The following is a 27,060-nucleotide window of genomic DNA, read 5'->3' on the forward strand; positions in this document are numbered from 1 at the left end:
GGCCAAGTCCAAGTTCTACTCTCGTGTCGCCCAATCACCAAGAAACCCCGTTTGGTGGCTTTCCCATAGATCACCAACGAGTCAGCCGGTTGGTCAGAACCTCGACTCCGAGTTCAATGCTACCGTCGAATGCCCATGGCAATCCACGCAGACAGTCAAGGACAAACTCGCGAAGATGGCATGTTCCGACTGACTTCCCTATACCGCGATCAGATCGCCATGCACAGGGAACCAGAAATGGTGGAGTAGAGCAACCGCAAGCTAGTTTGATCCGACCTGATGGAACGAGAATTGCTTCACCAATCAGACACCCTTCGTCACCGATCAGGCAACCGCCCCCACCTCGTTCTGCTCGAGACATCCCTGCCTACGGAAACATTAGGAGGAATCCTCCTCCCGCTGCCCCTGCTCATGTCCCACGAGCACGCGAGAACGCTCCAGATCCTCGTCCTCGACCGCAAGCTCTAAGCTTCTCTAATGGAAGTTATTGGATGGAGGATCGTTGAAGTGGTAGGACCAGCGCAGATTTGAGGAATCCGACTCGCGATGGAGTTAGCGGCACTCACCACGAGGTAAGTCCTTCTGAAGTACGCGACAACGGGAATGCCCCACCAAACCAAGCTCGAACTTGGAGGGACAATAACCCATCAAATGCGTACGGTCGAATGGGAGTTGTTGAACAGCCCAAGGGACCAAGGACCCAACCCTCGAGAGGCTGGCCCAGATGGAGGAACTGATGAAAAGACTCCTATCAGAAAAGGAGAAAGATGAGTACGACTTAGGGGATGAGCTCGAGCTTTTCGCCCCCAACATCGCAACAACACCACACCCACCAGGTTTCAGGATGCCCCATTTATCAAAATTCAACGGAGATGGAGATCCGTCTGACCACTTAGGGATGTTCAATACCCTAATGATGGCCCATAACATCGGGCCCAAATTAAGATGCTTAGTATTCCCTTCGACTCTAGTCGGACCGGCCAGGCAATGGTTCAAGCAATACAAGAAGCATTCTATCAGCTCGTGGAAGAGCTTCTCCGCTGACTTCAAGGGGGCATTCCGGGCTTCTCAAGCAGGTCGGATAAAGGCAGACTCCCTGGCAAACGTAAAGCAGTAGCCCGGAGAGCCTCTAAAGCTTACTTTAGTAGGTTTGCCAACATCACTGTGCGAGTTAGAGACGCCGATGAAAGCTCTAGGCTTATGGCGATGAGAACAGGAATCCTTGTCGGAGGTGACCTGTGGAAAGAGATCCAGAGAAAAGCCATCAACACAGTGGACGAGTTCCTGAACAAGGCTCAGAGAGGCGTGAGCTTCGATCGCAGGAACCAGCCAAGTCCCTGCCCAGCTCGTTGGAGAGGTAACGGACGTGGCAGCTACGGCTCAAACCGTTACCCAGAATAACCACGGGGGAGGAAGCAAGAGGAAGGGAAATAGAGAAGGTGGCCAGAATGGTTCAAAGAAAAATAAGTCCGTGGAGAAATTCAAACCAAGCTACGCAACTTACGCCGACCTCACGGATACCAGGGAGCGCATCTTCTTGGCGAACTCTGCCCACCTTCCGTGGAAGAAGCCGGAGCCTCTAAAAAATCAAAGGGCGAAGAGATACCCTTCAAAATTTTGTCGATTCCACAATGACATCGGTCACAACACCAATGAATGCAGGCATTTGACAGATGAGATCAAGACGCTCATCAGGGTCGGGCCCCTGCCTCAGTATGCCCGGAATCGAATCACTCCTAATCAGCCCGCTGGGCAAAACATTCAATCATCTCCGGAAGCCCTCGAAAATCAGACCGGAGCCCAGGTGAGTCAGAACACCCCTCCTCCGATAATAGGGGGAGAAATAACCACCATTTCTGGAGGCCCTCATATGGCAGGCACAAGAAAAAATTCCCATAAGAGGTATGTCAATGAGATGAGGTCTCACAATGGAGTTGAGTTTGTCCTAGAGTAGTGTTTGTCTAAACAACAATGATTGGAGAAACAACCGATCAGTTTTACTGAAGAAGACGCTAGTCATGTCGAGTTCCAGCATAATGACCCTTTAGTCATAACCATCAAGCTCGCTAATCGGAGAGTTAGGCGGACCTTGGTCGACAATGGGAGCTCTGTGAACCTGCTATTTAGGTCTACATTGGAGAAAATGGGATTGTCTGTGGCTGAACTAAAGGCAACCTCCATGATGTTGTACGGGTTTTCCGGAGAAGGTTCGACAGCTATCGGAACGATCGAGTTGGTGATAACCCTAGGTGAAGGACCACGAACCGTTTCTAAGCTGCTCGAATTTGTGGTCGTGGATTGTCCGACCGCATACAACACAATCTTGGGTAGGCCCACGTTGATGGCATTCGAAGCTATAACTTCCATCCGCCACCTCGCGATAAAATTCCCTTCATCCACGGGAATATGTACTGTCTGAGGTGATCAATTCACTGCTAGGGAATGCTATAGCATTTCCATGAAGGGAAAATCATAACTCGAGCAGCAGACGATGGCCGTGCAGGATTGAGGAGAGGAATCCCAGGAAGTCAGAGATAATCCTGGAATGGAAGAACCTCAACCAGTCAGTTGCAGGGGAGCCACCCCGAGTGAGGATATTAATTCTTGAATGGGTGAAGATAGATACGAGCTCCAGGCTATTGAAGACCTCAAAGAAGTAAACATTGATCCCAAAGATGCTTCAAAGGTCGTTAAGCTCAGGAAAATTCTCGACATCGAAAGAAAGGCGGAGCTGGTAACTTTTTTACAAGAAAATCTAGATGTTTTCGCTTGGTCCCATGAAGACATGATAGGAATCAGCTCGAGTGTCATCATTCATACGCTAAATTTGGACAAAAGCATGCCTACGAAATCCCAGAAACAGAGGCGTCTGGGTACGACCAGAGCTGAGGCACTGGAGGAAGAAGTAGCTAGGCTTTTGAAGTGCAGCTTTATCCGTGAGGCTAAGTACCCGATCTAGGTCGCCAATCCTATCCTGGTCCCAAAGCCAAATGGAAAATGGTGGACCTGCATCAATTTCTCTGATCTAAACAAAGCATGTCCCAAGGATTGCTTCCCCTTGCCAATGATTGACCAGTTAGTGGACGCTACCATAGGGCATGAGCTCATGTCCTTCATGGATGCATACTCTAGATATAACCAGATCGCCATGAACCCTGCGGACCAGGAACATACTAGCTTCATGATTCCAACCAACGTGTACTGCTATAAAGTCATGCCCTTCAGGCTGAAAAACGCTGGGGTGACCTACTAGAGAATGGTCAACAAAATGTTCGCTGATCAGATTGGAAAAACATGGAAGTGTATGTTGATGATATGCTAGTCAAGTCAAAGACTGCCGATAACCATGTCTCCAATTTGAAGGAATGTTTTGGAATTCTAATGAAGTATAATATGAGGCTAAACCCCCAGAAATGTACTTTCGGAGTGGTGTCGGGGAAATTCCTGGGATTCATAGTCAACACCAGGGAGATAGAGGCGAACCCGGACAAAATCAGATCGCTGCTAGAGATGCCTTCGCCCAGGTCGCATAAAGATATCCAGAGTCCGACAGGAAGGGTGGCGGCCCTCAATCGGTTTATTTCTAAATCCACCGATAAGTGTTTGCCATTCTACAACCTGCTTCGGGGGAACAAAAAGTTCGAGTGGACTGAGGAGTGTGAGCAGGCTTTCATCGACCTGAAGACACATTTGGCCGAGCCACCAGTGTTATCTAAACCAATGCCAGAGGAGCCCATTTTTCTCTATTTAGCCGTGACCGAAAATGCAGCCAGCGTCGTGTTAGGAGGAGGACCGAGTTCAAAAGCCAGTATATTATACAAGCAAAAGACTTCTTGGAGCATAATCTCGGTATCCTCTAATGGAAAAGATGGCGTTCTGCCTTATTACGGCTTCCAGGAAGCTTAGGCTATATTTCCAATGCCATTAAATCCACGTCATGACCGATCAGCCTTTAAGGCAGGTGCTGCAGAAACCTGAGACATCGGGACGTTTGTTGAAATGGGCAGTCGAGATATTGTATATACCCCGAACTACAATAAAAAGCCAAGCCTTGGCTGATTTCATGGCTGAATGCACTAGATTCCAGGATGAGCCCTTGAGAGAACCAGTGTGGGAATTATGGAGAATCTTCGTAGACGGGTCATGTAATGAGAACGGGTCCGGAGCTGGGATCATTTTAATATCCCCGGAAGGGCATCGTTTCCACTCCGTGCTGCGGTTCGGGTTCATGGCATCCAACAATGAAGGTGAATACGAAGCCCTATTGGCCGGGCTTAGAGTGGCGAAGGAGTTGAAGGCCAGGGTCGTCCACTGCTACAGCGATTCCCAGCTCGTGATAAACTAGCTATCTGGGGAATATCAAGCTCAAGTGGCCCAAATGGCAGCTTACCTGGCCAAGGTCAAGAAGGAGCTATCAGAGTTTGAGTATAGCCTAGTCGAGCAGATCCCTCACGAGCAGAATGCCAATGTCGATGCTCTAGCTAGACTCGCCACCTCCAAAGAAGCCGAGACTCTGAGCATAGTACCAGTGGAATTCTTAGAAAGTTTGAGCGTGACAGAAAGCGCGATGGAGGTCGAGATGATCGATATCAGACCGACCTAGATGACTCCCATAATAGAGTATCTTACGACAGGAAAATTGCCTGACGAGCGGAAAGACGCGAGGAGAGTACTCTATCAAGCTCTAAGGTACACAATCATAAACGGGATGTTGTACCAATGTGGCCACTCCTTACCTCTACTACGGTGTGTTCTGCCAGAGGAAGCCAAAACTATTTTGTAGGAGGTGCATGAAGGTTTCTGTGGGGATCACGCTGGGGGGCAAAACCTGGCCTTGAAAATATTACGGCAGGGGTATTTTTGGCCCACGTTGTCAAAGGACTCCATCTCTTATGTCCAAAAGTGTGATAAGTGCCAGCGGTTTGCCACCATCGCCCAAGCTCCTCCAGTCGAGCTAAAAATGATATCATCCCCCTGGCCATTCGCGGTATGGGGAATCGATTTAATTGGAGCTCTGCCCACGAGAAAGGGAGGAGTTCGCTATACAGTAGTGGCCATCGATTATTTTACAAAATGGGCGGAGGCGGAGGCGGAGGCGGAGGCGGAGGCGGAGGCGGAGGCGGAGCCCCTGGCTACAATCTCCGCAAAAAGAGTCCTCGACTTCGTGGTTGAGAACATTGTTTGTCGATTCGGATTGCCAAGAAAGATTGTGTCAGACAATGGGATGTAGTTCGAAAGCGAACTCTTCACTGAATTTTGTGAAAGACACAGCGTAATCAAAAGCTTCTCCTCGGTGCCTACCCACAGGCCAACAGACAGGTCGAGACTGTAAATAAAACCCTCAAAGCAAACCTTAAGAAGAGATTGGACGAGGCCAAGGGAGTATGGCTTGAGCAGCTCCCGCAGGTGTTGTGGGCTTACCGGACCTCCCATCGAACTTCTACGGAGCATACCTCTTTCTCCTTAACTTTCGGAAGTGAGGTCGTCCTCCCTGTCGAAACAAAGGTAGCCACACATAGGCTCCGGACCTTTAGCTCGGAGCGGAACGACGAACTACTTAGTGCGTCCCTAGACCTAATTGATGAGAAATGAGAAGATTCACAGCTACGGCTCGCGCATTATCAACAAAAAATCACTCGTTATTTTAATTCAAAGGTCAAAAAGCGTGTCTTTGGTTTAGGAGACCTGGTACTCTGAAGGGTATTTTTAGCAGGCAAGGACCCCAAAGATGGTGCCTTAGGCCCAAGCTGGGAAGGGCCCTATCAAATAGTGGAAATCATACAGGAAGGTACTTTTAAATTGGCCCGACTTAATGGAGAAATGGTACCATGGACCTGGAATGCTATGCATTTGAAAAAGTATTATCAGTGATTAAACCACCTATCTATGTAAGGCTCGAATATAAAAGCAATTTAATTTTAGAAATATATATAAAAAAAAATTATGGTATATTTGTATCTTTGTACGGTTTCATCTGCATGTTAGTTCAAAGTAACCCAGAAAGTCCACTTCCTGATTACTTAGGGGGCAGACAACTCGAGGACCAAGTTCCGAAACTTAGAAGTTGGTTAAATTGATTAACTAGTGTTTTTCTAAAAAATGCGAGGTGTCAATAAAACTAACTCGAACTAAGTTTTTAATTAAATATCCTGGACACGACCAGGTTCCGAAACTTAGAAGTTGGTTAAATTGATTAACTAGTGTTTTTCTAAAAAATGCGAGGTGTCAATAAAACTAACTCGAACTAAGTTTTTAATTAAATATCCTGGACACGACCAGGTTCCGAAACTTAGAAGTTGGTTAAATTGATCAACCAGTGTTTTTCTAAAAAATGCGAGGTGTCAATAAAACTAATGCGAACTAAGTTCTTAATTAAATATCTTGGACACGACCAGGTTCCGAAACTTAGAAGTTGGTTAAATTGATTAACAATGCTTTTTCTAAAGAAAAAGCGAAGTATCGATAAAACTAACGCAAACTAGGTTTTTATTTAAAAAACCCCGGATACAACTCGGTCCATGGCCTGATACTTAACAGGTAAGATATAAATCATCTTTTTTGGTTACGTCTACGAATATCGATCTCGACCTAAGGGTCATTTCCTAAGGCTTTAAACGTGCACATCATAAGGCATGAGAAAGAGATCAAGGAATAAATAAAACTTAGATAACTAAAAATACTATATATAAATTGTCTCGAGGAGAATAACCTCGTGCTTAATGTTCACAAAAGAAAAATATACAACAAAAAAAAGGGCAAATAAAATCTAAGACCCTCCAGGCCGCTCTGAGGACGTCACCTCCTCGATCTTCTGCTCGCCAACGACAGAGGCCTCCTCGGTCTCAGACTGCAGCTCTTGTTGTAGCCGAGTCTTGAACTTCTCGAGGTAGTGCCCCACACTTCGAAGGCCATGAAGGAGAAGTTGCCGTCCTGATTGAAGGCCCAGCAGTGGTACAACATGCTCTCCATGGAGGATGCCGATGCCTTCTTCTCCTCCTGAATAGCTGCCTCGACCTCCAGTTGTTTGGCCTTGGCTCCCTCGCGCTCGGCCTGAAGGGTTGCCGACGCAGCCTTTGCCGTCTGCTCACCTTCTTGAGCCGTGGTTAAGGCAGCCTTTGCCGCCTGTTCACCCACTTGGGTCGCTGCCAAAGCAGCCTTGGCACTTCGTTCGCTCTGTTGAGAGGCGGCGAGAGCAGCTTGGGCCGCAGTCAGGGCGGCCTGAGCAGTCTGGAGCTCGGCCTTGAGTTCATCTTTCCTGGCCCTGGCCCGAGATATGTTGCGATGTTGAGCCAAGAATGCCTGCAATAAGCAAAGAAACAGTTAGGCACATACCAGGGAAAAATAATAAAAGTCTGGTCTGGAAGAATGCTTACTGTGAGGTTCATCCCCAGGGCAGATTCCATGACGTTCCCCGAGCTCCTCTCCTCGATCGCCCTCAAGTCGTTGGGCTTGGCCTTGTAGAAATGCTCCACCTCGTAGTTCGTCGTCTTGTAGACGGTCCTCCGAAAAGTGTCTGGAATTTGCTCCAGATCCTGGGCGTTGACGGGGATGCGAACAGTGGCAGCAGGGACTACGGGAGTTGGGGGACAAACTGGTGCTACCTAGTCCTGAGCAGGAGCCGGGGGAAAGTGAGGAATGGGTGCAGCCGGACCCCTCTTCTCCAGGGTTGCGGCGGGCAGAGCTCTCAAGCCCGTGCCTTTCCCCTTAGCCGGGGATTTGGAAGCAGTCACGGCCGAGGGGGGCGTTTTCTTTGAAGTGGGTCGAAGTTTCTTGACGAGGGGACCCTCACTGGATCTCCCTTCTTGGAACATCGCGCGGATGTCAGGTTCCCCTCACTGTGCCATCTCCTCACCTGAAAAAGAATGGGAAATGCACTAAGTATGCATATACGTTCATCAGTTTACCAAGAAAATACGTACAAAGTAACAAAAAATCCTACCCTCCAAGCTAGAGGATGAGTCTATTTCCACGACCTCCGGCCTCAGAACTGCTATAGGGGAAGGAGTGTAATGCCCCAAATTTCCTAATAAGGTTTAGGACCTTGATTAGGAGGCCGGGAGGGCCATAATTGATTTATTATAGTATTTAATGATTATATGCATGTTTACGTGAATTATATTATTATATGATGGTGGGTGCACGCATATGGGAGAATTTATTATTGTGAGGGTATTTTGGTAATTTGGCCACTGTGGGCGTAATTGTATATTTTGGGTGCATGATAGTGATTATTTAATATAGCCACATTATAAGGTGGATTGGTTCGAGCTTATCGACATGAGACGATCATGGGATGCAAGTGTTCGGTCTAGTCATAACGGGTTTGAGCTCGGGGCTCGGGGTGAGTCTCGGGGTGATATTAGTAATTATAGCGTTACCAGGGATTTTAGGGTAACGGGGTATGAATTATTGGTGTTTGAGGATATTGAGATTAGTGGGAATTGGAGAGCGTTAATTATGGTTAACGGTATAGGTCGGAAAGGACAATTTTACCCTTGAAATGGCTTTTGAAGCTTTGGAAGACCTAGGGGTATTTTGGTCTTTTAACCCTAAGGATATATATGATATAAAGGCTGTAGATTGATATTAAAACAGAGCTTATCTTCCTCCTTCTCCTTCCATCCCGTACAAGCTTCCTCCCTCACCTTTCTCTGGATTTTGAGAGCTCAAATGGAGGTGTTGAGCTAGGGGATTAAGGGTGGCAGCTAGGGAACCTGTAACAACCATCAAAGGGGACTCAAAACAGGATTCAAGGTGAGTTCTAGTCACTTACTTCAGGTGGTGCTCTGTTTTCAAACTTTGGTTTTCAGCTTTTGATCTTTGTTAGAAGCTTGGATTCAAAGGGGTTTTGATGGATTATAGGATTGGGTTTTGATGAGGGGAGGTTATGGGTGTTGTCTAGGGGTTTAATTATATGTTTGGAGAAGGTTTTATGTGGGTTAGAGGGACTGGTTCGAGAGGAAATAGCATAGGGGAAATTCTGGTGCGTGTGGCCGACTTGGCTGGTCTGGGCTGGGCGCCGCAGCGCAGCAGGGGTGCGCCGCGGCCCTTGGCGTCTGGCAGATGGGGAGCCTCTCTGTTTGGAGGCACGCCGCGGCGCAGCAAAGGAGGGTCGCGACCCTTAAGGCCATTTTTACCAAAAACATGTTTTTAGCTTGGGGATTCAAGCCATAGGCCTCGGGGTTGTACCTAGTACCCGATTAAGTGGGGATTGATGTCCCGGAGGCTAGAGATTGATTTGGGAACTTATGTTGATCATTTTTATTGATGATACCTTATATTTGGTAATGACTAGGTGACCGCTAAAGGACTAAAAGTTGATCGTTCTCAAGGGTTGTTCTTTAAATCGTTCTAGCTCGACTTTGAGGTAAGAAAACTGCACCCTGTGTATATGAGACATGCATGGTTGTTATCGAAGCATGTTGGTTGATTATTGAGTATGACATGCATGGTTGTTATTAATGCATGTCGGTTGATTATTATGTATGACATGCATGGCTATTCTTGATGCATGTTAGTTGATTATTAAATGTGACATGCATGGCTGTTATTAGTGCATGTCGAATTGCTGGATATATTTCATGTGATGCATGAAAAACATGTGTTTGGGACATGCTTTATATACTGAGTATGATACTGTTCAGAGCTTGAGCCTCTGCGTTTATGCATGGCCCTAATAGCACTATTACATGTTTAGTAAGCATGCTAAATGCCTCGTTTATGGATATGGAACATGTGATACATGATTGGTGGCATGTCTTACTTGTGAAAGACACTGACTAGTCAAGGACCGACTCTAGAGTCGAGAATCATGCATTGAATGGCTCTATGGCATTAATGCCAGACCGACCCTAAGGTCGAAGAACTTATAAGCGCTTGCCTGGTCTACGACCAGATGACTATAGCCAAGGTATATGACCCCGGTGACTGTTTGTCACATGGCTAAGGGACGTTGTCCATAGTTTCGACTCTAGAGTTGTGAGGAAGGTTATGTTGGTGACTAATCACCTTGCACCTGTCCTAACCAAGCTTATGAACGAAACACTTATCAGTTGAGCCATGGTGACCCTACCGTCACGTGGCTAGAGGGAGCGATGCTCATTATCGTGACTTTTGGCTATTGTCACCTATCTGGATGGACCGTTGGTTCCAAATGGTTGCTATGGTTATAGTTGATATTATATCATGTTATATTGTGTTTTCTAGCTGGGCTTTGGCTCACGGGTGCTACGTGGTGCAGGTAAAGGCAAGAGGAAGCTGGACCATCCTTGGGTTGGAGAGCTTAGGTGGTGACGTGTACATACGCAGCTGCTCGTCCGCCACGGCCGAGGTTTAAAGTGGAACTAGGGTTGAACCCTGTTTTTCCGCTTAGAACAGCCTGTTGTAAATATTTTCTATAATAAACTCTAAAATTATAATTTCGGGATCCCAATGTATATATATTAAACGTTCTAGTGAAACGTTACATCCTAACCAAAGTTTTTAACCCCTAAACCGCTAATCATACTTAGTTCACGATTTTGGCCAAATGACTCGATTAGCGAGTTTAGCACTGTTTGCAAGGCATATCGTAACGGTCCCAGGAGTTGGGGCGTTACAAGGAGAGTCTAAGTCAACCACTTCTTGGATTAGGGGAGGTTCCAGGTCAGGCTCTACCTTAGGACTGGACTCCTCTACGTATTGTCTAAGTCCTGGAGCAACTATACCCTCGAGAAGGGAGGGCCACGACCTAAGGTTGGTCCCATACTCCTCAAAGAAGGCTACCCTAAAAGACAAGGTATTGTCTACTACTACGGTGCCCCTAGGACAACTCATGTCATGACGTAGTACTAATTGATCTACGCACTGGAGCAAGGATATATTATGATCAGGACCATTTTGGTGACGATGTACGAGCTGGTTTGGGTTAAACCTAACTAGCCTAAGGTCTGCGGTAGCCCTGTCTAGGTCCCGAAAAGGGTATGTGATACCTTGGCCGGAGGGACCGGCTGCTATCCCCAATTGAGCTCGTTCCATCAGGTTCCCGAGCGATCTCAGGAGCTCGCCTCTTTCGCACAAGTGTCACATCGGGCTCTTCTTTCTGCTCGTCGTCGTCGTCGACCGCGACGCCTCCCTCGGGGATGGGCGCCAGCTTGCGAGTTACTATGTAAGTAGCCCGTGTCCTCCTCAAGGCCAGAGTCTGGCCTGCAGAGTTTAACTTACACACCAACATCGTGTCATCAAACACGAGCTGGCGGTAGTCCTTCTCACTGGGCGGAAGCCCCGCCAGGGTATCATATTGACCACCAAGGATCACTGATTTGGCCGTCCTCGCAAAAATGGTTGCACGATGATGCTCCAATCAATATACACGTGAAAAATATAAGAATAAAAAATAATAATAATTTCGTGAGCTGAGAAGAGAAAGGAAACTTTCGAGGATAGTTGAAGTAATGGTATTCGCAATTGCAAAACCCATTCGACATAAAGAACTGATCTTTGAAGTCGTTGGGATGGCTGGGCAGTTTGATGACTGTGGGTGAATTTGGGAAGTGGGTCAGATAGTAGAACTAGTCACCTCGCCCCCGTTGATCAGGGCTGGCCTTGAGGCAAAAGAAATAAAGGATATCCGCAGGGGTGGGGACCTCCCACATCTGCTTCGGGAAGAGATACCTCAGCTCGGCCAGTAGATGATAAGAGTTCGGGGGAAGTTGAAATGGTGCCAACCTCACATAATTGAGGAAGTCCGCGAAGTACTGGTCGAGGGGGAGAAAGGCCTTGGTCTTTAAGTGTTCATCACTCCAGACTGCGAAATCGTCCTGGAGTGGTGCACAGCTCCGCTCCCCTTCGTAGGGAGGTTGGGCGATGAGAGCCCCCATCCCAGCCTCGATGTTATGGGACAGCAAGATCTTGTTGACCATTCATTGTGTCGTTATCTTGGACACAATCCTTTCGGCCTCGAAAAAGGCGTCAGGAGCGACCGCGGCCTCCTTCTCCACCACGGGGCCGAACTCAGGTGGGGGGAATCAAGGACGACCTCCTTTCCCTTGTGAGATTGCTGGGACGACGAGTCAGCTACGTTCTTCTTGGATGCGCCTTTCTTGGGTGCTATCAGCTCGCCTATCGAATAAGAACGACAGAGTTTTTAGTGGACGACGTAGAATTTTTTGACCAAGAGAAATAACAAAGGCCAGGGGTCCTAACACGTGAGCTGAAGTAATCTCAGCCCGCGGTGTGATGCCACGCGCTGCCGTGGACACGCGCCTAGGTTTCCAACAGACCCTTGATATTCAGGGTTTCGTGTGTCAGTAGAGTCAGGCCATTACTTGCCTTGGGGAAAGGGTTTTAAAGAAAAACTGCCTAAGAAACGTGACCCCTAAACCACCCGGTTTTATCCCCTAAAAACCTCTTGTCTTCCATATCCCGAATGGGTATTTCCTAAACTTACCCAGAAATTACCTAGTTATGAACACCACAATCCTAGGCATGTTTTAGGATCTACCCAATACACTTAAAATCGAAACCTATGCACTGAAGTTATTTAGGAACAACCTACTGTTGGTGACTATAAAGTGCAGATTCACATGACAAAGAAAAATGAAGAAAATTGAAACACACGAAAGACAGGAAACTTACAGTATGTTCTTCAAACGAAAGTTGCAAGCAACGTAGAAGAAAGACTCCTTGGGAAATCCTTGATGACTGGGTTTCCAAGGGTTTTTTGTGACGAGATTATGGGGATTTTTGGGATTTTAATCAAAAGAAGAAGAAGAGTTTTTGAATCTCGGAAGAGAGAAAATGAAGAAAAAATTCGAATGAAAGGTGATGAGTACTGAAAATTGCCAGCCCTATTTATACGTAAAAGGCATAAGGAAACGAGGACCGTCCGATCAAGCTAATGCGAGATACAAGGGTCATGATTCGAAAGATGAAACGGTGGCAAAAAGCTGGCCAGGCCATTTAATACAATCCTCGAAACCCGAACAGACGCTAATCACGGCGTTCCACGTGTCCAGTACTCAAATGATGGGCAGGGCCTGGATAATCGCAATGGAAGTTTAAAAGTCCATGCCGTGAAAGTCAGAAGTGACGTCATAGAACACGAGCAGGGACTTGAGAGGCAAATGTACGCCCTGAAAATTAGCACGTACCTTTTTAGGCAGCTCGGGTACAGCTGGCTAGCAAAAGGCTATAATCGATGTTCCACGTGTTCACTTTTCATCCGGGGGAATTTAGCACGATTCCCTAGACAAATAGCTCGAGCTGATGAGTTTAAAGCAACATACTGCCTGGAACCATTTGTGGAGTATAGCATCAAGAGGCACGAGCTGACGTTACGCTAGCTCGTGGTACGCCAGAGGTCTAGCGTACCCCAGGATCTTTATAAAGTTGACCACGCAATATAAACGTGCGTAACATGTCTGTTTACTCCCGAATTCCCGGATACGCAATATAAACGTGCATGATTAGACATCACATGCCTGATTTAGACCATGCGACCCATGATCCATTTTACCTAATGATTAGACCACATTTCAATATAAAATATAAATGTTAATCATTAGTGTCACAGAGATGATGTGAGGGATCAAGGGATCACGGGATGACCCCAACACCTACCCAGGGATCATTCTCTTATAAATACCAAGACCTTGGATAGAAAATGTTGGGTTTTCTCTATGTAATGCAAATATTCGGTCAAAATAGAGAGAGGCATACAGTAATAATATTGACTCGTGGACTAGGGGGATTTTAACCTCTGAACCACGTAAAAAGGAACGAGTGTTCTTACTATATCATTTTAAGTATCTTGAAGAGTGATTGTCCTCGTTACGGTTTACCCTTAAGCACTAGTTTATTCCAGCTAATTTTCGTAATACACTGTTGGCGAAAAACCGCGTCAACAATAATCTATGTGCCAATATTTTTATGATTAATGATTGTGGACTAAGATAAAAAAAAGAATGTAACTAATGTTGTCCCCGTATAAGAGAGCTTGTGGGCTTAGTTAGTTTGTTCATGAAAATCCATATCTAAATCATAACACATGCAAATATAGTTGATGTATATGTTTAGAGACGTAAATTCCCCATTAATGGAATTAACTACTCTTACTGTATATATCAACAATATCTTCATGTTTTTTATTTAGATATGGATTTTCATGACCAAATTAACTTTAGCCCATTTGCTCCCTTATACAGGAACAAAATTAATTACATTCTTTTTCAATCACTGGTTTGCATTCATTAATGATAGAATGTTGGCAGATAGATAATAAAGTTATATTTTATATGTTGTTATATTAAAAATTTATAAGTTAGGCTTTCAAATAATGTTATATTGGACTTCGAGATACGTGCTTTTTATTGTGCTGACTGAGATGACCGAGCGTCGAGCATCGCAGAGTACGACCTTGTATCATCTGCTGCTTCTTGTATCGGCGATAATGTAGACGGTTAGTTCTCGCCTGATATGGATATTGTCACGGATGTCCTTAGACCCCGCTCGCGTTATAAGAAAGGGTTTGGGGGGGTTGCCTAGGTTGAAGGCAATTGGGAAAAAGAGGGCAGCATCTTCGTCAACTTCTCAAATGTCTGGGCAATTGCCACTTGAAGTGGACACTATTTTGCAGCAAACTCAGGACATTATGCTGAAAAATCAGAACCTAAAAAAGTATACGACTAAACTTGAGTGTCGTCAACGACGTCAAGATGTACTGCTCAGTGCTTTGTTGAATCAGGTTGGTGTATTGGCTCCTGGTTTTACTGTCGACTTACATGTCAGGATCCAGACGAGGACGATGATGCTCACGAGGGTGGGGATGATGAGGAGGGCAGTACACATTTGTATAACTTTCTTATTTATTTATTTATTTAAAGTTTAATTTATTAGAGATTTAATTTACTAAACTACTTTTATATTTTCATGTTTGGTGGAGACAATAAATATTAATAGTTATAATTTTTTTATTTATTTATAAAATTTTAATTTTATTTCTAATTAAATAATATTACTAAAAAATTAAATAATTATTAATATATTAAAATCGAAATTTATTAATTAATATTAATATATTGAAAATAAAATTAGTAATATTATCAAAAAAATTATTTAAAAAATACTTTTACCGGCGCAAAAATGTGTCACTACATATATCCACCATTCTCAGTGCAAAAATGCGCTACTAAAAGACACATATTTTGCGCCACTAAAAGAATCATCTTTGTCGGCGCAATTTTGCGCCACTAAAAGTGTTTTCCACAATAACATGACAAATTTTCTCCCCGGCGGATACTTATTTTTCCCGGCACATTTTTTTGTCGCCAAAAGATATAATTGCCGGCGCATTACGTTTTGCGTCGGCAAAAGTGCTATTATCGACGGGGGTACGTCGTTGCTTTTCGCCGACGCAAAAGTGCGTCCATAGAACCCAGAGGACTTTTGCCGGCGCAAAGGTTTTTTTGTATTTATTGGTAAATATTTATATATATTTATATTTATATGTTATTTAGATATAGCTGCTGCAATCCTTTATTTATTAATCTAATGAATATTACCATGTTGTCAACACAAATGTGTCAAAGAAATTTAATATACTGATAATGTTATATAAATATAAATTTTAATATTAATATATCGCGTAATCCATCATCCTTGATGCTGACTAATTGTGCTTCTTTTTTTTTTTGGTCACTTCTTAATTTTCTATTTTCCAAACAAAGGTTCAACAATTAAATATATAGTATAATACGTTGTAGTCAAATCACCAAATTATTGTTTATATGCCATGCAGATTATATATATATATATATATATATATATATCGTAAACAATAATAATAAACAATTTACATTGTTGTCGATTAGGTAGCGTTATTGGTTGACAAATTTGTGTTAGCAAAGAAAAAGTGAGCACAAAGTTATAAAAAGCTTTTACTTATAATATAATTTTATTGTAAAACCAAAACTAATAAGAAATTAATATCTAAGAAAATGGGTGACCGTGTGACCCACACGCTTGCTTAAATTATAGACTTTCTGTTCTTGGCTTTGAAGCTTTCGACCAAGTTCAGCCTCAGCCAGTATCACGTAGTTCTTTTCTAAGTGTGGAATTTAATATGTAATTAATATATATTACAGTATAAACACATGCATGCTATAATAAGTCTCAAATTCACAATATATAGTAATTCTTAATTGAATACAGCCCTATATAGTAGATATATATATTTATATTCCAAGCAATTACAAAGTTCCTTAAAGTTTAATTGGGTTTTCCCCCAATGCTGACAACACATCATATTTGGCAGATCTCTAAAGAAAGAAATTGGAGGGATGAATTGATATATAATAAACACCGCCACAAAAGAATTTAATACAACAAATATTTATATATATATATATTTATATAGCCTAATATATGTACTAGATCTAAGGAAAAAAGCCTCAAAGCCCCACACCCCACCTAAAAATGATGAGCTCTAGTGTAGAAGTAAAATTTCACTTAATAAAAAACCCCAAAACACACAGTTTCATATATTGAATATATATATATATATATCTATATTTGAGACGTATATAGCGGATTGGTTCATATATATGTCCTTCAAAGTACGTACTAATAATATAGATGAAGAACATTATTTTATCAAAGAAAACCAAACCAAGTTTATAGTCTTGCAAGATAAAAGTAAGGACAGAACTAATTAAATGCCAAAATGTTTAGAATTATAATCTGTAGTTCATTTTACTGACTTGAGCATTAGAATGTTTTTTTAAGTGCTCTGGAAGTTTTCTAATCTCTTGTTTTAACTACCAGCTAATTTTGAATACCGAACTATAGTTTAAATATGGAAATAAATTATTGTTAGATTTTTTGATGTAGCAAAAAATTTCATCTTAGTAATTTTATTTTATTTTACTTATTCCTTTACAATTCAAAATAAAAGACATTTAAGCTAACAACTCGACAAAAGAAAAATCTTCAGTATTCATTTGTATATTTGCTGAAACTTAAAAGATGCGTAGACATTTTTAATTTTTCTTGTTGCTAAAAACTATACTTTTAAAAATCGGTGAAAATAAATATCTCATTTTCTCATAATTATGATGTTTGAATTATTATTATTATTATGCATGCATGCATGGCCACAAATATAAAGAAAAAATTGGCCTTTTTTTGTCCTTAGTTTGGCATTATATAATCATGACTTTCTAATATATATATGTGTGAGATTTATGTATTTTATCTTCAACCTTCAAGAAGAGAAGAAAATTTTGAAATTAAAGCGCGCATTAATCATGTTGAACCTACTAAAATAATTGGTCACAATGTCGGCTAAATATTATATATTTGAATTTTTTAGCTATGATGACTAATTGTCACTTTTAACATGGCTTAAATAATCTATCACTCACTTTCAAGTTTCAACTCTAACGTTTTCTATTTAATTAAGATCTCAAGATAACAAAAACAAATCAAAATCAGCTTAAATTTAAAGCTAATATAGTCATATATACAACAAAAATTCTAGATAATTTGAGTTTCTTTTTCAAATTATGAAACTAGTATATTTTTATTATTCAATATATCACTGCTCGAAATTAAATAGCTAGACAATTACTCTTATTCATATATATGCAATGAATTGTTAATTAAGACGAAGCAAGTAGTGATATTTACTTGTAATATTATCCTGATTAGTCAATATTTCGATACCTATAACTATCATAATATTCACTACAAGAAAATTGATTTTTAGCTACCAAGTTATTAGCTACCAAATATTATTGGTAGTAAAAAATATTATTTTGCTACCAAATTTTAGTAGTGAAATGTCTTAGTAGTAAATTCTAAACAAATAAGACCAAATATTTCTACTACCAAAAAATTTAGTAGTTAGTTTTCTCTTTTAGCAACCAATAATTTTTGGTAGCGAAATATTAATTTTTTTGCTACCAATTTAGCTACCATTTTTCTTTCGTAGCAAAATTATGTTTTTTAGCAACCAATTTTTAGCTACTATTTTTTTTTTTTGTTGCAAATTTGTTTTTTTAGCTACCAATTTTGTTATCATATTTATTTAGTAGCAAAATATTATTTTTTTAACTATACATTTAGCTTCCATTTGTCTTTAGTAGCAAAATAATTTGTTTGGCTACCACTTTATTTAGTTGGAAGCTATGTTCTTAGCACCAACTTTTAACTTCAATATTTAATAGCAAAATAATATTTTTTTGCAACTCATTTTTTATAGTAAAACATACTTAATATTTTCTAAAGTTTTTTACACTAAATATTTGAATTGTAGCAAATAAAGTATAATTTGTATTATTGTCTCTTATAACTTCTCTCATATATATATATATGTGTGTGTGTTATGAATTTGAGGAAAAAAAACTTGATTACGCATATTTAAGTTGATCAAGACAAATTTAATATACCAAGACAAATAAATGAGTTGGAAAGAGTAAGATTAGGCAAGTGTCACTATGAAAAGTTGGCAACTAAAGCCAAAAAAAAAAAACCCACATTTGAGTCTAACGCCATTGAAATTAAAAGGTTTGCGAAGAGTACAATTACAAACTTCTCAAATAGGAACCTTTAGCAATTGCCTCGTTAAAACCTCAACTGAGCAAAGCCCTAGGGAAAAAGCTCAGAAGAGGAAAAAGAGTACAACGCTTTACATAATAATAAAAATTATTAATATAAATAAAAAAAACTAGGTAATTACATTATAGCTCATTTGTTACTCTAAAAAAAGTTTGGTAAAATATTAAATCAGTTCTATGAATGTGTCGGCCCACTCCACTCGAATTTGATCAATTTCTTCTTTTGTGTAACTTTTCGTTCTATGGTTGCACTAGAAAAAAAACAATGATAATTATTAGTGAATTTAAATAATATATTGAATATAATGTATTTCAAATAAGGATATATATGTATATATCTTACATTAGTATTTAACCAATTGATAGGCCTCGAATCCATGCAGAAATCTCGCATGTATTTCATTATATAATATTCGCATTCGACATTCAATGGTTGTTTAGGACACTGCATATTTATATAGACGTGTAAAAGCCCTTCAATTTTTAAAATAATTGTAAAATACAACTTAGAAACTTATTATATATTATGATGTATCTATATAGCTACTTACCTCTATGGATTTCCATATAATACCACCTTCTCTTGGAATCCTATTTTTTGAAGCATTGTAGTAGTCAAAAACCCTAAACAATAAATAAGTTATCATCAAAACTACTAAATAAAATTTAATTTGATGGTTTTACAAAATTAATATATAATATTATTAACTTACATCGTAATAAAGTTTGTAACTTCATTGCGTGGAGGTTTTCTAATTGGATCGAGCCAGAAGCATGTATCATGCAATGGATCAGCTATTACTAGTACCCAATGATAGCTATTGATCACATAAATAGATTATTATTATATATATGTATACATATATTTTATAGCAAAAATAGTCATTTAAATTAATCTTACCCTATATTAATAGGGAGCAAGGAAAGTTGCATTGTCTCTGATTCTACTAATCGGTCTGCTACTAATTCTACATTTTTTAGTATATTGGAACCCGCAGGAGAAGCCCAAGTTGGATCGAAAAAATGAAAATATTGTCCTCGATTTGACTTTTCCAGCATTTGATGTAAGATCCTAAATATTATAATGTTACCAATTAAAATAATGTTATCAAGAGCATGATGTAAAAGCTATAAGAAAATTTTCTTACCTAATATAAAAGGATATACAGGGAGCTTCAATTTCCACCATTGTGCCGAAATGAATTACATCTTCAGGGGCAATATACAAATCTTCATCATGGCCAAAAATTTTGCGCTCCATTTTAATACAAATGTTGTTTAAAGGATCACGGAATTGAACACTTAGCAATATAGCTTTTATGCTCTTGGGAATGTTCTTCGGCATATCAAACTTAATTGGAGACTTTTGCACATTCTTTGAACTTGTACCTTTTTTAGATGGCATGTGTGAAGATGAGTGTTCATATTTTTCCATATTGTTGACTACCTAAAAACATTATTCATTAAACAATAATTACTTATAAGTAATAGGAAACAATAATTCAAAAAAATTGAACTAAATAATGTTTTTATTACCTCATAATCGGCAAAAATGATTAAGTGTTTCGGCCATGGAACAAAACTTTCGACAGCATCTTTTACAAAGATTAAATCATCACAAACGCGGATAGGGAGATGAGCTTTTTCATTAAAAAATTCAAGTACATGTACTCGTACATTGTCTTTTGCCAATTTTCTTCCATGTACTTCTATGCCAGCTACAATTTGACCAATAACAACCACATCACCATCTTCCAATTTTAATCTATACTTTTTGTCCTACAAAAAAAATATTCAAATAAATATAAAAATTATAGTACTATTATTATTATTATATATTTAAAAATTAATAAAACCATTGATGGTGGTGTCGTCGATTGTTGTGTTGGATTTGAATCAATTTGTTGATTTGTCTCTTTATTTGAAGATGATTGCAATTCACGTTCTTCCAAGAGTTTTCTTTGTAATAATTCAAACCGCTTGTCCACTTTTTCTTGAATATATTTTTCAATAACGTCATCTTTATCACTGGTAAAATCTTTGATGATTTTTTCTAATTTCTCAAAGCGTCGATCTTCATGCTCTTTAGATTTAGATGATAACTCGGTTGATAACTTTTTTCCAAGGACAGGTCCAAAACCTCTTAACCATCCATATTTATCTTCACCTAGAACCTGTCTATAAATAGCAGCTTCGTCCACCATTATTAATGTTCCATCTTCAAGTTGATTAAGTTGATCTTGTCGTAACTCAATCATCTCTTTCTATAAAGATAAAAGAACTATGTTATATGTTTAGATAAAATGTAAATAGTCGATAAAATATTGGTAACTTATAGGAAATATGATACATACATATTTTTGCTCTGCTTCTTTGTGGATCCATTTGTTATTTTTTGTCTGGTGGGTTTTTTTAAATGTTTCAATCTCTCCAGCTTTAATAGAACCTGGTTGTCTTTCATCTATATCCATTGTATGTTTTGATTTCTGTAATAATTATTGGAAAAAAATTAAAACTTAAGTATAGTAAATTAATATTGGCAACACTAAAAAATATTTACCTCCTCGTGTAAGTATTAAGTAAATTATTTACTTCCACCTGCATGCATATAAGACACTTTTGATCTATTTTGTGAGCCTGCCATAGACTTTTTATGCAAAAATAAATAAATTAACATTAATATTTTCTTAAAAAATAAAAATAAAATAAAATTTATATGAACTAGATAGACATTATGACACCTTCCACTCATCATTAGAGAAACAATTGGTGCACATCCATTTCCAATCCGAATCTCTTATCACCAATTTTTTAGGTTGATGTTGTAGCGGATCTTTTCCTTCTTCGATCATTTTGTTAAAATGCTTGTGACATCGATTGCGATAATCCTTAAATCGCTCGGAGCAGTAATGATCACAAATTATTTCAAGATATGGATGTTTCCCAAAGTCCAAGTCGAATACATCCTGCAAAAATTAGGGAATCGATATAAAGAAAATTATCTATATAAAAAAAGTTATTAAGTGAATATATTAATATAAACATACCTGTATATGAGCATATACAACTTTCTTTTCCATAGGTGGAATTTTACTCCAACCACTGTATTGTAGCGGAGCATGATGTCGTACATTTACACCAACAGTGTTTGCGAACTTAGCAGCATCTGTGCCATAAACTCGAAGCTCCCCCACTTCATATGAAATTTTTAGCTTAGGTGCTCCATCCTTCAACCCACGACTTGTGCGATCTCCCTGGGTAGGCCCACGAGTTCTCTTTTTTGATTCTGTAGAAAAAAATTGTATAATATTAGTAAGAACTATATCACACTTTCATATAATTGTATTATATATTTATATTGGTATAAGACAAACAATAATACTTTGTACCTTGTGAAGATTTTTGTGGTTTATCAGGTAATGATATTGTTGACGAACAATCAATAGAAGGTGTTAAAGGTTGTGGAGATTGTATTAATGATGGAGTATCAGTGGGTATCTTTTTAGAGCCAAAGAGTCTTCTACTATTCATTGGTTGATCTAGAGACTTCATGCTTGACATAATAAAAACCTGAAATAATAAATTATTATTTGCATATAATAAACAATATTAAATTCATATATTAAAAAAATACTTACACACCATTGATTTTTAATCACTTTCATCACTATCGGTTACATCTTCTGAATCACTAAGTAATGCTTCTTCATCAATATCCTCATTGTCTAATTCGTTTTGACATTCATTGTAATCAATATCATCGATTTCAATTTCGTCAATATCTTGCCGAATAAGAATATCATCAACATTGGTTGAATCAAATGTAATATCAATGTCGCTTGAGAATTCTTCTTGATATGCTTCACGATTAGTAGTAACGGGTCCAACATCATCATAATTACTATCTTGTGGCTTTGATGGTATTTCCCAAATATGACGATGGTTTACCTTTTGCACCACTTTCCAATTTTCACCTCTTTTTATGTCGTCTAAATAGAATACTGAATTAACTTGGTTTGCAAGGACAAATGGTTCATCTTCAAACCATTGTGAGGCAACATTTATACTAGTAATGTTATACTCAGTATAAATTCTATGGTCACTCTCATTGGTGTTATACCAAGAACATTTGAATAATATCACCCTATTAAAATAGATATAATGTACTTCCCATATTTCATTGATGACACCATAAAAATCACAAAGGTTCCCATCATATTCTACCTCAACTCGAATTCCACAATTTTGAGTAATGCGTCTTTCATCTCGAGTTTTTGTGTGATATCTAACTCCATTAACCATACAACCAGCATATGTGCAAATCGAAAAATTAGGTTGAATTGCAATGGCATACAAATCATCTTGGGCTTTAGAATATGATATTTCATTCATTCTTTTAACCTGAGAATATAGTTTTCATAGTTAAAATGAGATAAAGAACCATATCCCATATGAAAGAATTATAAATATATTAACGTACTTTATCTTCAAACCAAGATGGAAATTCTTGCTTTTGTGCTTGATCATTATCTGAAACGCCTTTGGATTGTAAAAACAATCTATGTTCTTTGATTTCAAAAAAAGTACTCTCAAATAAGAACTTTTATATGTAAAAGAAAACAAAAAATATTGGCCATACTTAAGATGATCAACAGAAAACTTACTTTAAATATGGCTCCAACTCAGGACAATTATTCACAATGTACCATATTCCGTTGTTCTTCAGTTATTGAGATTGATGATTGTTTTCCAAATGGTCTAGTTGGCATATTGAATATAGACAATGTTGATTGTCTTCTTACCCCAACCTCATCTGGATTTCGATCTGGATGATTGAAGCGGATTTCTATGCCATGAAGATACATTGAACAAAAATTTAATGCCTCACTAATAATATATCCTTCAGCTATAGAACCTTCAGGGCAAGCTTTGTTCTTTACATACTTTTTCAAATGACCTATTTCCCTATAAAAATATTATACAATTAATATACATTAGTACATAGTTTGTACTTAATAAAAATCAAAAAATTATTTTTCAAATATATTATTTCTTAAGGTAATATTAAATTATATTACCTTTCAATTGAATACATCCATCGCATTTGTACTGGACCTCCTAACTTAGCTTCCATTGGCAAGTGCACCGCTAGATGAATCATTACATCAAAAAATGCAGGAGGGAAATTTTTTTCCATCTTACATAGTGTGAACACAATGCCCTCTTCCAAAGCATCTAAATCTTTCACATACAATGTCCTTGCGCATAGTTTTTGAAAAAATAAGGACAATTCAGCAATCACAGACATCATTTTTTTTTTCAAATATGGTCTTACACTAATGGGTAACAACATTTGTAATAAGATGTGACAATCATGACTTTTCAACCCAGTTATCTTCCCATCTTTCATATTAACATTGTGAGACAAGTTTGCAGCATATCCATCTGGAAATTTGATAGATTGTAAGAACTCACAAATTTGCTTGCGTTCCTTCTTTGATAACGTATAACAAGCTGCTGGTTTCACCCACTTGTTTCCTTGCCTTTTCATTTGCAATTGTTTACGAATTTTCAAATCTTGTAAGTCCAATCGCGCATTGTCGGTATCCTTAGACTTCCCATCAATGATAAATATTGTTCCAACAACATTGTCGCATATATTTTTCTCAATATGCATCACATCCAAATTATGCCTTAGTTTTAATTTAGGCCAGTATTCTAATTCCCAAAATATACTTTTACGCCTCCAATTTGTTTTATTTTCATAGCCTGCTTTCTTCATTTGGTTTTTATAATCATTCATAATATCAACATATTTACCTGGCCTACATGTCCACAGATGGTCCAATTTATCTGCAATTTCATCACCTATTAATTTTCTAGCGGCAGACCGTCTTTCAATTGTACCATCGTACTCCTTATCAGTGCGCCACTCATGTTCAGCACACAAATATCGACGATGTCCCATGTAACAAATTTTACCCCTAATTCGAAATGAAGATGTGTCATCCTCGCAAATAGGACATGCCTTATACCCTCAAGTGCTATACCCAGACACAGTGCCATATGCAGAAAAATCATTAATTGTCCATAATATAGCAGCACGCATGATAAAGTATGTTTTGTCGACAACATCAAAAGTTTGTACCCCTTTCTCCCACAATTCTTTTAACTCTTCGATTAAAGGTTGTAAATAGACATCTATATCCTTACCGGGAGCACGACGCCCAGGAATTAGTAATGACATCATTAAGAATTCTCGTTTCATACATATCCATGGCGGCATGTTATATGGCATCAGTATTACTGGCCACATACTATACGAGTTTGATAAATCACCAAAAGGATTAAACCCATCAGTTGCAAATCCTAACCTAATATTTCGAGGTTCTTTAGCAAAATCGGGGTATTGCTTATCAAAATCCTTCCAAACCGCTGCATCTGCCGGATGTCTAAGTACACCTTCAGTATCAACACGTTCTTCTTTGTGGCACCTCATATCTGATGATGTATGTCTTGACATAAAAAGTCGTTGCAAATGTGGAGTTATAGGAAAATAATGCATCTTTTTATGTGGTATTTTCTTGCCTTTGGTTCCTTTAAACTTATATCTTTCATGACCACAAATATGACAATTTTCAGCATCTTTATTGTCTTTCCAATATAAGGAACAATCATGCTCACATACATGAATTGCTTCATATCCTAAACCAAGATCATGTAATATTTTCTTAACATCATAATAAGTATTTGGGATTTTTATATCATCAGGAAATGCTTCCTTAAGAAAGTACTAGTCAACACTTTTATATGCATTAGCTTAACGATGAATGTTAAACTTGTGAACTTTTTACATCCAGGGTACAACTCTTTTTCTACTTCAGCAAATAAGTTATGAAATTTTTGCCCCTTCTCTTTTCGGTGAGTTGAATCCCCAAAGTTTGCAAAACTACTCTTTGTAGGGTCTTGTTGAGTTAAATCTTCAATCGCTGGGATCATATCATCATCACTAGTGTAATTATTGTCACTCTCTTCAGCATCATCGACATCATCAAGATCATCAACATCTTCAAGATCATCGAAATCATTAGCATCATCCTCACCATCACTTTCATCTACAATATTCTCCCCGTGATGTACCCATTTAACATAGTGGGTATAAAATAATTTTACGAAGATATGACGCTCAACTGTCTCCAAGTCATGAAAGTATAAATTCATACACATGACACATGGACATCGAATCTTATTCTCATCATTCAAGTGATCTCTTGATAATGTAATGAAGTTCTTCAATCCATTGATAAACTTGGTAGATAGTCTGTTCTTATTAGAAGTCCAACTCTTATCCATAGCTTATCTACTACTTTTGAGATGTGTAGATGATGTATTGTACTATAAACAAACATCAAGTAATACTAAATTTATTTTGAATTATTATAATGAAAACATTAGTATATCATTGAAAGTATGACGCCAAATACCTATATACGTATATATATATTGTTACATATTTTGTATGACTTTGAGTCAATGTCCTTTAACTCATCGTTTTGGGTTTAATATTAAAAGCATTAATTATATAACATATACAGATATATAATATTCTTTTATCCAGTTTCATAAATTATCTAATCATATATTTCTATTTCTATTTAAAATTTTATTCTTTTATTTGAGTTTTGTTTACACATAAATAATTTTTTACATATGTCTTTCATTTTTATTTTTTGTGTTAGCTTCATTTTTAGGATTAGCTATTTAAATTGTTTTGTTTTTATAGCTCAGCTATAATTGATTCAACTACTTAAATTATAAATGATTAACTAAAGCATATACATGTATATATTAATTAAAATAACATCATTTTAGATTTTGAATTTTTTTTGAGGTTGAAAACGATTGAAGAAAATTAATTAAAATTTGTTCACATTAAAGTTTAGACTTTTACAATATTTTTTAAAATTCAAACTCATAAGCCATACTATTTAGAAAAATATGTTTAAAACATAAAAAAATTTAAAATGTATTTAATTATTTATTTCAAAATCTCAATACACCATATATAATATATAAATTAAAATATAAATAAAAACTACCAGAATTTGAATTATTTTAAATATTAAACTAATAAAAAAAATTAAACAATTTATTACACACAAATTAATACTTTGTTTATTATTATTATTATTATTATTATTTAGTTTATTATGTGATGATATTGCTTTTTAAAAAAATAAATATTTAAGCACTACAACTTAATATTATATATTCTATTAAATATTAATTATCTCAGATGATTTTTTCCCAACTTTTGGTTAATATTATTTTATCATCATTTAAAAAATATATATGTTATTAAATTTTTTTCCTTCCAAAAAAACATACATTGTATGTGCATTACAAAAAGTGATTACATATATTTTAAAATGAAGTGTTCAGTGGCAGTGGTTGTTGGGTCCTACTT

At 38.3% G+C, this 27,060-nt stretch overlaps 1 protein-coding gene across 1 annotated transcript; it reads right to left on the reverse strand.

Moving 5' to 3' along the window:
* Window positions 1-24,630: 24,630 nt before the first annotated feature.
* Window positions 24,631-25,946, reverse strand: LOC133800212 (uncharacterized). Its single transcript, XM_062238165.1, has 2 exons — window positions 25,433-25,946; window positions 24,631-25,298 (listed from the first exon to the last, which is right to left on the reverse strand). Exons 1-2 carry the CDS (start codon window positions 25,944-25,946, stop codon window positions 24,631-24,633), a joined length of 1,182 nt encoding a protein of 393 aa, XP_062094149.1.
* Between the last annotated feature and the right edge of the window lie 1,114 nt (window positions 25,947-27,060).

This window comes from Humulus lupulus, chromosome 9 (assembly GCF_963169125.1).
Source record: "Humulus lupulus chromosome 9, drHumLupu1.1, whole genome shotgun sequence".
Classification (NCBI taxonomy): Eukaryota; Viridiplantae; Streptophyta; class Magnoliopsida; order Rosales; family Cannabaceae; genus Humulus; species Humulus lupulus.

Coding starts and splice junctions, on each gene's coding strand:
- LOC133800212 (XM_062238165.1), bottom strand. CDS start 25,946: ATGGATAAGAGTTGGACTTCTAATAAGAACAGACTATCTACCAAGTTT. Junction 25,299..25,432: donor TGGATGTAAAAAGTTCACAA/GTTTAACATTCA, acceptor ATCTTGGTTTAG/GATATGAAGCAATTCATGTA.